The sequence below is a fragment of the Alternaria postmessia genome (genome assembly GCF_024291825.1).
Source record: "Alternaria postmessia strain BMP 2775 chromosome Unknown scaffold_16, whole genome shotgun sequence".
Taxonomy (NCBI): domain Eukaryota; kingdom Fungi; phylum Ascomycota; class Dothideomycetes; order Pleosporales; family Pleosporaceae; genus Alternaria; species Alternaria postmessia.
This window is the reverse complement of record NW_026260089.1, coordinates 438,951-452,569: the sequence shown is the minus strand read 5'-3', so window position 1 is coordinate 452,569 and position 13,619 is coordinate 438,951. Positions and strand designations below refer to the sequence as shown.

Below are 13,619 nucleotides of genomic sequence, written 5' to 3'. Positions count from 1 at the left end.
TTGTCCCCCTTTTGTTCTTGGTGCTGTTATACCCAAGTAAGCTGCTGTTTCTTGCAACTAGATATTACTGGTCAATGCTCCTTCTACGTCATCCTTTCTCAAGGGGCGCCCCGCTTTTCTCTAACCCATACTAGGTCTGACATTCCATCAGCAGGACAAAAGGCGTTCTGCAACATAATGTACGAGAACAGCAATCTTCACCAATACGAAGCTCCCTGTTATGCCGCTACCCGGTGCTTATGGCTATCGGCACGAGAAGACCCCCGCCCTTGCTACGGACGTTGCCGGTATCTGCAAGGCCTCCAGCGTGGTGTGCACGCCAGGGGCAGGATATTTGTACAACACCGTCACGGTCATTGGAAAGAGTAATCGCGATCAACCCGCGTGGAACTGCCACAAGCCTGTGGACGGATCGATGATCTCTGGTGTCGCTGTCGGTCGTATGAGCGCGACGTAGTTGGGCGTAAGTTCGCCTCAATCAGGATCGACCATCCTGCCATTGTTCTTCACGTTGCAACCTAGAGCACTCGCCAAGCTTAAGGCAATGATCGGGCAGCCCTCAGAGTCCGGCAAGTTCTTCTCGCCTAGTTTGAACCAGTGGGGGAAGCTCATGCCTATGGATGACGTTGTTGCCTTCGGTGTCGTTTACAAGGCTAAGGCTGTGATCAGTTGGTCGATCCGCATCTGCCATCTATCACTACCTAGATACTCACCTTTACGACGCTTTTAGACCTTCTCTACCCCATTCACGCCATCGTTCGGGTGAAGCTTTGCGACAATAATGACTGCAGAGTGGAAAGAGAGACAACTCCAGCAGCTCGCAATCTTCCACGAATTGCGTCAACGAAAGGTGGATGCCTCTGCGGAATTCGAGGAATTTCCTAAGCCTGCACCCTCCCAGCTGGCGTTGTTACAGATCTACACAGACGTATTGGACGAAAACGACACTGCAAGAACGGCAGCAAAGCGAATCAGCGACTGGGTGCTTTCAGTACCAGATCGTGATACCTGCTATGACATTTCCAGTGCCTATGGCGACGTACTCTCCGTTCTATTCGGAGCCGCACGGGAGCTTTCGTCTCAGAAGCATCTCGAGATTCTGGCAGATCTCACAGTCGAACTCGCCAATCTACCCGACGTTTATAACGATACAGGCAAACCGATGGTGTTTGAAGAGGGTTCTGTCGCTGTTCAACCTGGGGAGATAATCAAGCTGCACTCTCAACCCAGAGCAGAATTATGGTCTGGGTTGCCATATCTTACTTCTGGCATTGGGAACGATTTGCGTAGCGGGCCCCTTCAATTCCGCCAGGTCTCTGGCAATGGACACGATGATGACCAGGTACCATCTTGCCAATCCGAAGACATGTACACCAACGTCAACACATTCGCTGCTCTCATAGCGCGACGAGATCCGCCACAAACATCTCCACTGTGCAATTGTGTCGACTTTGCCTTTGCAACATTTGCTTTCCTGGAGCATGGTCCCGGTACGAACTACGATCGAGATGCACATCTTGCAGTTCGCGCAGCGGCTGCTTGGTTGGTGATCGCGGGCAAACAAGTAATAGCTGCAGGGTCGCCTTCCACCAAGTATAGTTACATTTCTGGCAGCCTATGGGAGGCTAAAGGCGGTACCAATACAGTGGATGTCAAACGGCTACAATTCTGGAGAAGCCAGTTTCAGAACTTCAGAGAAGCTGGGAGACTTTCGGACCAAAGGGCTATGGATGCTACAATCGAGGCTACAGCAGCTCTTGACGACTTGATCGCCGCGCAAGGTTGAGAAAGTTCCAACATGGACCTTTCTAGGGAGGTCTTACTAGAGTCGTGTCAAATGATGTTCTTAACGAAGTCTGTGCCTTGAAGAATCATTGATTGTCTCTTTCATCACTATTCCCTATCATTTCTCACCCAACACATGTGTATAGTCGTTCGCTCTCTCAATAATATATGGATAGGGTGTATGGTGAACCACAGACAGCAGAAGAATGAAAACGCTCAATGAATGCAAAACTTGTTCGCGCTGAAAACCACATTTCTTGGGCAGGGCGATTAAGCTCAAGGGTACCAAAATACAAACTCCGAGGACGAACATACAAGGTCCCGTTAAAATCGAAGTTACAAATGCAGAGAACTACCGTAAGACAGTTTGACTAATGCCCATCCGACGTATCGATCGGCTATGCACTTTCCGCCTGATATGGTAGGCAGTATGAAAGTCTAACACTTTCAGAGTGAAGCGATTGTAACCCATTGGTTGAGGATCGACTGAAGGACATCTGCCAAGCTCCGCGGGTAAGCTATAAGCCGAAGGACATCCATGGAATAAGAGACAGATTAAGACAAACGGAAATAGCAGTGGGTACTATTGAAGGACTGTGGGTACTATAGAAGGACATGTTGGATTGCTGTGAGCCCTGGACGACTTCACTTATTAAGGCACTGAACCGCTTGCTCGATTGAATGACCCCCAACACAAACTGAAAACATCAAGACTATCAATTGCAACCATGCAGATCATCGCTGTTCTTTTCGCTTCACTCGCCACGCTTGCGGCTGCAACCCCCCTGCCTCTGAACCCCGACGGCAACAAGGCGCTAGTTGCACGAGCGGACATTGTTTCGGTAAAGTGTCCTACGGTAAACAACGCTGCTGAAGCGACATATTCAGTGAAGGAGATCGAAGACGCTTACAATATTGCCGTCGGGCTTTTGCAACCACCACCTCACTATGCTACAGGTAAACCAAGTATGTGTCTGGATACATCATGAGATATCATGGCGCAAACACAATAGCTCACAGGAGATATATAGACAGTCAAGGAGTTCGCAAACAGTACCCGGCCTATTACGGCAACTACCAGAACATCCCGGTGCCAGCTGACTGCAACGTACCCGATCTCATAGAATGGAATGAGTTCCCCATCTTGCGTGGTAAAGTTCCATTCGGGGATGACTCCAACGCAGGACCAGATCGAGTAAGTACTACAATGCTCATCCTACCTATGTACTTCTTGGACTTATCATGCTGCAGGTCGTCTTCGCTCGTAGGAACAACAATCAGTTCACGTACTGCTTCACTGTGTACCACCAAGACAATGCAGACGGCCAAGGTGCTGGAGATTTCGCCCAGTGCACCTAGTTCTGAGTAGACTGCCTGATCCGAGGGGTTCAAACGTTTTCATTCGGGTCAGTCGAGCAAGACGTAGGAATATCTTTAGATACACTGAATACTATCGGACATGTAACATGTTTCGATGCGCCTGATCAGTAGTTGGGTGGATGACTACTATCGAACCCCTACAATTATATGTTTTTGCCATTCTTCTTGTCACTTCACCCGACGATCGCCTTTTTTCCGACGACTCAGATTTCAACATGCCTTCCAGATAAGCCTGGATGCAACAACCAAGAACGCCTTCTTCGAATAGTATCTTATTCTGAGGGTTTATTGCCATAATATACAAAGGAATCACAGCCGACGACCACATGTTCAGGCACCTTTGGCAACGGCTCTCAGCCAACCTACTAATCCTGTCTTTCCGTAAATCTTCCACCTGGTCCGTCCATCGCCTGTCCATCTACTTCATGAAGCGCATGAATTCCTGGTATCTCCCTCGTTGCACCTCCATCAAGCTCGCTTCGCGGATTTCCACCTAATTCGGGCCTTGAGCCAGCAGCTAATTCGTGCTTTGAGTACGTTTCAACCTCGGTCTCATATATCTTCACATCTTTGTTATGCAGCTCTGCAGTTCCAGACTCAGTCTCGGTGGCTTCGTCCGAAAGTGATCTCCGTTTCCTCTTAACAAGCCATACGGCGAGAGCGATGGTGGTGAGGATTCCGATAGTGATACCGACTCCGATTCCGGCTTTGCTGCCAGCCGAAAAGCCACTAGAGGACGCTCTCTGAATGCCTGAAACTGTTGCACTCGTTGAAAGAGGTGTGTATATCGTACTGTGGCTGTTCGTCGTAGCTGAGGGCACATTGAAACTACCTGTCGTAGAGCTCACCGTGGGACTCGAAATCATTCTACCGGTCTGTGCTGCTGTAGCCCGAGTGACATTGCCCGCAATACCTGTCGTCGAAAATGGATTTTCCACCGAACCAAGTTGCGCTCTTATAGTATAGCTCTCATCCTTCATCAAACAGCTTGTAACACCGTCTCGAAACCACTGCGGTAGCTGTGTCCAAACTTGGTTCGCGCATGCCGCCTGCTCGTCAAAACAAGGCAGATCGTTGGCATAGTAAGAGCATTCGCACGGCCCAGGCCAAATGGTGTTTGTGGTTACAGAATTGGTGCATTCGGTGCGGATACTATCCCAGCGCTGCGCGCATGAGCCCATCGTGGCTTCAACGGCGTTGCATGCTGCGTTGGTGTAAGTTTCTGCTACCACGATGGAGAGGCAGATAATGAAGCATAATGAGTGGAGGAGTATTGCTCGATGGCTGGAAATAACCATCGTGGGCCACTAATCATAACGTGTGCATAGAAGGATACGTTCGAAGAAGAAGGATGTGAAACGCTTTGGGGCTTCGTGAAGATATACCGACCACATCAAGATACGGTATTTGAACTTGTCATATGATAAGGGAGAAGGCTGTCATCTAGAGGCGCCTTTCGCCAATTCTTACTATCTCCGGCGAGCAACTACACTGCAGCTCTAGGTCGATCACGAATGAGAAGCCGATTCTCTAGGGCTAGCAAGCATTGGAGACCCAGAACCAATCGGCTCTACATAGGTCAGGAAGTCAGTAAGAATATTCCATTATGATACGACGAGCGATCGGAGCATGGCGTCCTTGGCGAGTTCAGCCTTGCTCGTCGATTTCGCTAGTAGCAAAAGCAATGCTACAGCCCCTATTCAGCTTTGTCGGTCTCCGTTACTATACTCACCTTTGTAGCAACGCGATGGTAAGAACGCAGAACATGCTGTCGAAAAGTTCTATCATGGCAAACATTCACATGTTTCCCATGGCGTCTTTCGGTAGTTGAGATATGACAGCTGCCCTGGCCAGAAGAACACACCATGTTGTACCTTCCGTGCCACTGTGATACCAGCATTTACCGAGAAGATATGGATTGTGAAGGTACAGTATATTAGGAGGTTGAATGGTACACTTCATTGAACTTTACATTCAACAGCTTACCCGTAGGCGCCAAAAGCGTACTTGAAAACTGCATTGAAAACAGCGTTCTGCACTGCACCTGTCTGGCTGTTTCTGCCGTACCAAAGACTTAATGAGCCTGGAGCGGCGTGTTCGCACACGATACCTATGCTTACTAGTGGAGTGTTGTCTGAAAATATAATGTTTCTGGGATTGCCTGTGAGCTGAGCCCAAAATAATGATTACAGCACTCTCACACAAACCGGTTCTCCCGATCCCACTTACGGCACTCTCACGTTGTGCCTTTGTACTCACCACAACCACTGGATCAAACCAAATCAGCTTGGTTGATGGCATAAATGCTATCTACCATTTCCCCGATATCGAAATTTGCACTTTATGCGTAGATCATCCATCGAGAAGAATCTCGTTCTTCCCATTTACTGCTTCCATGGCGGGAAGTGAGAACGTGCGGAAATACTCCATTGCGTACCGATGTCTTCGTGGAACAGGTGCGGAATAATGCCGAACTGCCGTCTCGCGTGATTTCGTCGGCATCTAATCGAGAAAGATGCCAAGTCGGCAAGTTTCGAAAAGGACATTACAAGATAACGATAGCGAACGAACAACCTAAAGCTCTAGCTCTAATGAAGCAGACAACGATTCGAAGAGGCGCAACTCCGCGGTCCGCATCTCAACATGACAAATGCTAGCAAGCCGATCGATCACAACGCTGTATTCGAGTAACTTCAAGCGTACCCCGCGCTTTGCAGCCTATCGTGGGAACCTATCTCTCCGACTATCTCGGAATCAGACCCGTCGTTACAACATTGTCCTCTCCCGAGATCTCCCCTATCGTACCTTGTTTGAGCTATTTTGAAAAGCGATCCACATGTGCATGTCTTCCCTCGTTCTTACTCTCACTATCGTCCTGATCCGCCCTTTCTTTTACCCCGCGTCAGCATGGATTCGTGTTAGTGTCTTCCATTTGACTATTTATGCAGGTCCCGATGCCGTGTAATCAGTTGCGCTGTCATATTTCTTGTGAATAACTTGAAGTCGTCCCCTCTATTCGTGTCGACTAAGCAGCTTCTAACCTCGACCGAACAGAAGAGATGTCGAAGTCTTCGATTGTCAAAGTCGCAGTCACGCAACATGAACCTGTGTGGTTCGATCTCACAGCTACGGTGGATAAGACTTGCAAATTGATCGCCGAGGCAGCAAGGGAAGATGCGAAATTAGTTGTTTTTCCTGAGGTTTGGATTCCAGGATATCCGGCCTGGATCTGGTGTGTATTCTTGTTTGCCTTCTCAGTTTTTGTCTTCTTCTGTCACATCCATGAGGTTGGATATGCTGGACAGCAGCAGCAACAGCGATGGCTCAAACACACATCAATACGTTTGCGGTTTACTAACATGAGGAAATAACACAGGCAGCGTCCCATGGATGTAGAGCTCGGGACCAAGTACGTCAAAAACTCCCTATCGTATGACTCCCCCGAGATGGCCAGGATTTGCACTGCAGCCCGCACAGCTCGTATCGCCGTAGTCCTCGGTTTCAGCGAAAACGACCACAACAGTCTATACATAGCGCAATGCATCATCAACGCCTCGGGTACCATCGTGATGAAGCGACGCAAAATCAAACCCACGCATATGGAGCGCACCGTGTATGGGGACGGCGACGGTACCAGTCTCAACAACGTGGTAGAGGTCGAGGGCATCGGACGAGTCGGTGGACTGAATTGTTGGGAGCACATGCAACCGCTTCTTAAGTATCACACGAATAGCCAGCATGAGGAGATCCATGTTGCGGCGTGGCCGCCTATGCATTTAGCGGAGAAAGGGGTTGAAAATAAGGTGGCCTGGGGTATGAGTACTGAAGGTATGTATGATAGCCTTGTTACCAACACACAAGCCGCTATTCCATTTTCTGGGTTCCAAGACTCTTTTCCCTTAGCCAATTTTTCCCTCTCTTACACCCTTCTCACTTGTCTCGTATGGAAGAACTAACCGATCTCCTCTTTCAAGGCGCTAGTGCTCTTTCTCGCGTCCACGCCATAGAAGCTTCGACTTTCGTCTTATGTTGCCATCCTACCATCTCGACTGCTGGCATTACCGCCCACCGTGTCGAAGGCAACCCGCTCTTCGGCCACATTGGCGGTGGCGATTCGGCTGTGTATGGGCCCGACGGGCGGAGGATGACGGAGCCTCTTGGTATGGATGTAGAGGGTTTCGTGTTTGCCGATTTAGACATGGATGAGTTGATTAGCATAAGACTGTTCGCGGACGCTGTGGGCCATTACTCCAGGCCCGACTTGCTTTGGCTGGGCGCGGATACTAGGGAAAAGAAGCATGTTAAGAGGGAGGGCGATGGTGGTAGTGCGGGTAGGGAGGAGAAGCTCGCGCTGGAGGAAGACAAGGGGGAAGTATGAGGTGTGGAGAAATGGGTTCGTGTGGAAAACAGGAAGATTTGAGGCAGGGTCCTGGATGGCAATGGTGAGGAAAAGTGTTTTCTCACGTTTATGCTCTATTGTCTATTAAAATTACCAGTGTTTATCTATCAGTAGCGCGCATCCCGGACTCTAATTAGACGTACAGAGGACCATACCCAGTTCCCTCGCCTCTCTCGACATCCGCCATCATCGGCTTCTCGAAAGGCACCCCATTTTCCGCCTCACCTTCTGTAATTGGTAGCGGCATCTGCCTCCAGATATCTTGAATTCTCTTCGCACTCTCCAAAAAGCGCTCTTGCAGCGCCGTGTACCCAGGTACGGTCAGCTGTCCGTCTCGCTTCTTGAACTTTCCATTGATCATGACATGCTTGATATCTCCCACGTTCGCATGTAGCATGATCGCAGCGATTGGGTCGGCCCAGCCAAGTACACTAGGAGCGCGGCCATTCCACACCAGAAGATCTGCTTTGGCTCCTGGCGCCAAAACACCAATGTCCGATCGTCGCAATGCGAGTGCTCCGTTACGAGTCGCTAGAAGGAAGGCCTGGTTGGCGGACATGGGGTTCTTGGCGGGAAGGCGGCGTCGATCAACAACTTCGCGGTAGAAGATCTTCCTAACGCTCTGGAGCCACAATCGTGCCTGCGTCAGGATATCTGATGAGAAGGTAAAATGCGTGTCGATACCCAAAGCCTCCTGGTCTAGGGTGAGATGGCTGTTGGGATGTAGGTGACCGTAATGCATCTCCGATTCTGGGGTGGTGGAGATGTAGTGGTTGTACTGACGCAGCAGTTGCGCATCTGTTGCGCTGTGATAGCTGGCATGTGCGAAGACGATGGGAATAGATTGATTGAGGAAGTCGAATCCGTCCAAGACCTCAGGAAAGTTTGGGGCGCCATAGACGCCGCCATTCGCATGGGTGGTGACTACGGAAACGTTCTTTTCACTATCACGAATCAGCCTTGTGTTTGTTTGTTATGGTCGTATACTAACATCGCCAAGTCAAGGATGGTGCGCGTTTGGTTCCTGTCAGAACTGGAGAAGCCATCGTAGGAGATGCCCAGCTCCGTAGGCGAGCTGTCGAAACGCGCGTCGTCGACTAGATCCCGGAAGAGATCAATCTGCCCATCGACTGTGAAGTTCGCATAGTCCTGGAAGTAGTATGCAAATTGAGTTCTGACACCACTTTCCAGCGTCGCATCTAGCGCGGCCATAGCGTGAGCCGCCGACCATGTGCAATGCGGGAAGTCCAGAATGGTGGTGACACCGCCGTTCAAGGCCTCATACAACCCGACGAGCTGGCCAATGTACACATCCTGGGGCGTAAGATGCGCATTAGCGGGCGAATCGGTGCCATAGCGCTCGAAGTATCGCATCAGTGTGACATTCGAGCCCAAAGTCTTAAAGGCCGTCTGCCAGCTATGGCGGTGGGTGTCGATAAAGCCCGTGGAGATGATGTCGTTGGCAGCGTCGACGACGTCCAGGTCGGCTGGTAGAGTTCCGTTGTACGATCCAGAGAAAACCGCTGTTATTGTGTCATTCTCAACTAACACAGAGCCATTCCGGATAACATCGAGGTAGTTGGCAGAGCGATCCCAGCCTATCACTGTCCCGCCTGTGAAGAGCGTTGCTGTTCTACCGAGCGAAACGCACGACGCAAGCACAAGAAGAGGAATTCGCAATGCACCGCCACAAAGCATCTTGTGTGAGATTTCCGGGACAAGATTTGCTCATCCTGTCTCAGTTGGACTGCACAACTTATACTCGATCATTTCCGCCATCTGATCCACCAAGTATTCGATCATATCGCACACGCCGACCCTTGGCCGACGTGCGAAAAACGTTTCCTGGAGACATCAGTCGTCGACAGTCGATGACGTCCGGCCAAGAACGAGCCAGGGAAAACTTTGGATGAGAATCTTCACGATAGATCCTTCGGCAGAAACGGAACAGAGTTGCTTAGGTAACCTGGACGCAGTGGAGATGCGGCCCCCTTGCAGCAATTTCCGCACCAGCCATACAACGGTCACCTACCCCTAGTGTACAAGTCACATGTACTCTGCACAGGCCCCTCTCCTATTTGCTTAAATACCGCCCTTCGCTCGAAAGTAATTCTGCATACTTACCTTCTTGCGATGACCCAGCTCAAAGATTGGGTTCATCTAACAGTCTCGTCTGCATTGCACAGCGCGGTATGGGACTGTTACGAGCTTCCTTCGGGGATCTCGGCGGGGCAATTTTTGCTGGTCTGCTTTCGAGCTTTTCATTGATTCCATCGCCCTGGCGGTGGATTGAGGAAGAGTGCATGTTGTGTTGCCGTTTCGCTTGCGGACGCAGTCAAGCTCACCAGGATTTTGAGCACAACATAAAGAGATCTTTTGTTCAATGTGTACTATCTGTGACAGCCGCATGATGCATGCTCTGTAATTCTGAGAGAGCCTCGTTCTAGCTATACGCGATTTCTGTAGTGTTTGATCACCTCGCGATTAGCAAACGCCGCGATGAGACTGCCGCAAGCCCTGAGGGGCGGCCTACACAATCCAGCCTCTTCATGTCGCGTAACTAAGGGCTTCGCTTCTCTACTGGCATCTCCAACACGAGCGCGATTCTCAGTGGCGCGCATACATTGTATAGCTTCATACCAGCGAGTTGCAGGTCGGTACAGCACCAGTGGCTACCCAAAGACGTGCGCAAATTCGTCTGGTAATGCTAGGGCGGCGCCGTTCTTCGGGGCTGCCACGTCAACATCCAAGCTTTACCATCTTCCTGTTGTCGACACAGCTTCAACGAATGCAGAAAAATCCCGCAATCACGCGTGGTGTTTGATGTTGATTGCAGTTAGGATAGACTGAGCATTCAGAACTCTATGAGAGCGACTTTCTGTGGCGCGCAGGCCCCAGTGCTCGTGGATGCCTCGGTTGAGCGCTAGTCACGCTAGTACCAAGGCGGCCGTCACGTTTTCCAAGGTTGTACAGAATACTCCACGCCTAGGCAGCCTGTACAAAGTACATCGTCATTCCTCGCCTCGTGCTTAGAACCCCCTCCAAAAAATTCAAGGCTACGGACTGATCTCAAGGTTTAGATAGAAGGCTTCGACGATCTTCCTTCGGAACATGCTGAAAACAAGGCGACAACACCATGAGGGGCAGTATCCGACATGACGCCGAATTCCAGTTATCCCCGCACGCCCGTTGGTCCATTGCACTGCCGGTGCCGCACATGATGTACCGGTATATAGGTGTACTAGAGGTACCATGTTGAGCCTTCGCTGTCGTGACATTGAACGCATAAAGCCTTTTTTCGAATTCGTACCATTGTAATAATCAATCATGCCTCTGTCCACTGAAGTCGTCCAGAATCTCAAAAAGTCCGTCGACACAGCCTGCGCGGATCCCAAGACATCTATCCCAGGAACTAGTGTTGTAGTTGTGGGAAAAGATGGCAAAGAACTCTTCGCGCACGCCGCTGGTAAGAGAGGAGCTGCAAGCAGCGAGAACATGACGCTTGACAACGTGTTCTGGATCGCATCTTGCACTAAGATGATCGCTGGGCTTGCTTGCATGCAGCTCGTTGAGCAAGGAAAGCTGCATTTAGATGATGGAGACGAGATGGAGACTTTGGTTCCGGAGTTGAAGGAAACCAAAGTGCTGCAGAAGGATGGTAGTCTGGCAGAGAAGAAAGGGAAGATTACGCTGAGGATGCTCCTGTCGCATACTGGTATGAGTGACTCCCACAAACTAGAGCGTCTTCTTGCTGACTATGGTGAACAGCTGGTTTCGGCTATACCTTCTTTAACGAACAACTGCGCGACTTTTCGTCGCCAGACAGCTTCCATAACGAATTCTCGGGCAGTGTTAAAGATATCCTCCAACCGCTGACCTTCCAACCGGGAGAGGGATGGCAATACGGTGTAAACATTGATTTCGCCGGTCTGGCTCTCGAGCGTAAGACTGGCCTGTCTCTGAACGATTACTGCCTCAAGAATATCTTCGAGCCGTTGGGATTGAAGAACATCACCATGTTTCCCACCGAAGACATGAAGAAGCGGCTAGCGCATATGCACCAGCGAAACCACGATGGCAGTCTGGTTGAGCGCGACCACCTCATGCTCAAGGTCTTGGGAGCTAAGACTGATGAGATAAGCGACATACTCAACAGTGGAGGCGCAGGTGCTTTCGCGATACCGTCGGACTATGCACGTAGGTTGCAAACATATCCCCTTAACATCACAGCGGGCTAACGGCGAATAGAAATCATCGCGACCTTGCTCAACGACGGCACATCACCAAAAACTGGCGTTCAGCTGCTGAAGAAAGAGACAGTCGACCTCATGTTCACGAATCAGATCCCACAATTCCCTGACTTCGGTCGCCAGGGAATTCCAGCAGCCAAGCCCGATCTCACAAACCCTATTTCCGACGTATATCCTGTCGAAGGAAATCCACCCCAGGGATGGGGCCTGACATTCATGTTATCTAACGGAGGTCCGACTGGCCGGTCCAAGAGTACTGGGTTCTGGGCTGGTCTGCCGAATTGCTGGTGGTGGTGTGATAGAGAGAAGGGAGTCGGCGGAATTGTATGCTGTCAGATCCTGCCGTTTGGCGATCCCAAGGTGCTTGGGTTGTGGTTCGACATTGAGACGCAGATCTACAAAGCCCTGGGAGCTTGATCAGATGTCATGTTGGGTGGCTTTGCAGCAATTGCTTATGCAATCGGCCCGTCTAGTTGTGTCGGATTCGGTCGGAGGGACATGATCGTCAGCGTTCTGATTTCCAAGCTCGCGTCAAGTTGCATGGTCATGGGCAATCGCTTTCCTTTCTCACTTGATATACTCTTGATGGAGCGTCGAAACCATAATGTTGGGTCTAGGGAAGCCTAAATTGGTTCGTGAGCATAGTGCGTATCGTACCCCCACATGTTGTTAGCGTCACTTGTCATCTACAGACTACCAGGTTGTCCGTGGGTTACAGATAAGCCACGAACGCGCACGATTAGAAAACGTGCAATGAAGCTGCAATTTGAGCTGATAATTGAATTGCTTTTTGTGGCGGTGAAAACGTTGAAACCATCCACAGCTTTGCATATGGGCCGATCCGATGCTCGTTTCACACAAGTTGCATTGGAGAAGGTTTCGGAACAGTCCGATCGTCAGACAAAGGGCCAATTATAACATGATAGGCTGCAAGCTGAGAGAAGTAGCGCCTAGGTCAGACCGAATGTCCGGTACAAACCATCCCGTGAGCTCACGGGATAACGTTACGATGGAATATTGAGGGCTGCTTTTGGTGAGAACTGTGCGGTCGTAAACAAGGAACACATGTTTGGAATGCATGCGATCGACGGAACCAGCCGTGAAGCATCCTCAATCGTCAATTGTGGGCAGGACTGAAGCTTGCGTTGAGCATCATAATTCCCTGCCACGCGTTAGCCTTCCCCGCATTTCTGTGTTGGGATGTGGGCCCTAGCCGGCAACGCGGGGTGTGCATATCAGTAACGCACTTGTCTCTTTGCATCAAGCATACCTCTCGTGTCTTTCCCTCTTTTTGCCGTACAATCCGAGCAGCAGCCATGAACTTCGTGGACGTGCAACCTAAGTCGTTCCTCGATTATGCCTGGACGTCGCCCTCTTCGGCGGCGATGGCGGCCACCAAACCTTCCAAGACAAGTCGGAAACAGAACAGGTGCTGCGATCAATGTCGTAAAGGAAAGAGGGCGTGCGATGCGGCTATCCTGGAGGACACTCTTTTAGAAACGAGTAAATCTGGAGCAACCCCTACAGTGTTCCATTATAGTGGTGAGCCACACCCCTTTTGATGGTAGCGCAGACGTCAGCTAACCTGTCAGACGTTTACGGGCCACTAGCTTCGTGCGGTAATTGTGAGAAGACGAAGAAGAGCTGCACTTTCGAGTGGCTGCGCTCACAGCGTGTATCGCAAGCTTCACAACCACCACAGACAGCTGCGCCGCCAGCAAAGAGGCGCCGTACGCGAAGCAATTCCACCAGCCGAGCACAGAAGCCAAATGTAGCTTGGCATTCTACCACAACGACCAAGTCAA

The 13,619-nt window shown here is 50.5% G+C and overlaps 5 protein-coding genes across 5 annotated transcripts; 4 read left to right on the top strand and 1 right to left on the bottom strand.

Moving 5' to 3' along the window:
• Window positions 1-220: 220 nt before the first annotated feature.
• J4E82_003755 (uncharacterized protein) lies at window positions 221-1,786 on the top strand (the record flags this gene model as incomplete). Its single annotated transcript, XM_051730039.1, has 3 exons — window positions 221-453; window positions 523-668; window positions 792-1,786. 3 exons carry the CDS (start codon window positions 221-223, stop codon window positions 1,784-1,786), a joined length of 1,374 nt encoding a protein of 457 aa, XP_051590363.1.
• Window positions 1,787-2,733: 947 nt separating this feature from the next.
• J4E82_003754 (uncharacterized protein) lies at window positions 2,734-3,144 on the top strand (the record flags this gene model as incomplete). Its single annotated transcript, XM_051730038.1, has 3 exons — window positions 2,734-2,742; window positions 2,840-2,980; window positions 3,037-3,144. 3 exons carry the CDS (start codon window positions 2,734-2,736, stop codon window positions 3,142-3,144), a joined length of 258 nt encoding a protein of 85 aa, XP_051590362.1.
• A 3,080-nt stretch (window positions 3,145-6,224) lies between these two features.
• Window positions 6,225-7,543, top strand: J4E82_003753 (uncharacterized protein; the record flags this gene model as incomplete). The annotated part of the gene is made up of 3 exons (XM_051730037.1): window positions 6,225-6,397; window positions 6,542-6,993; window positions 7,140-7,543. The coding sequence occupies 3 exons, from the start codon at window positions 6,225-6,227 to the stop codon at window positions 7,541-7,543; spliced, it is 1,029 nt and encodes a 342-aa protein (XP_051590361.1).
• A 154-nt stretch (window positions 7,544-7,697) lies between these two features.
• J4E82_003752 (uncharacterized protein) lies at window positions 7,698-9,262 on the bottom strand (the record flags this gene model as incomplete). Its single annotated transcript, XM_051730036.1, has 2 exons — window positions 7,698-8,508; window positions 8,556-9,262. 2 exons carry the CDS (start codon window positions 9,260-9,262, stop codon window positions 7,698-7,700), a joined length of 1,518 nt encoding a protein of 505 aa, XP_051590360.1.
• Window positions 9,263-10,891: 1,629 nt separating this feature from the next.
• Window positions 10,892-12,231, top strand: J4E82_003751 (uncharacterized protein; the record flags this gene model as incomplete). The annotated part of the gene is made up of 3 exons (XM_051730035.1): window positions 10,892-11,279; window positions 11,333-11,761; window positions 11,813-12,231. The coding sequence occupies 3 exons, from the start codon at window positions 10,892-10,894 to the stop codon at window positions 12,229-12,231; spliced, it is 1,236 nt and encodes a 411-aa protein (XP_051590359.1).
• Window positions 12,232-13,619: the final 1,388 nt, after the last annotated feature.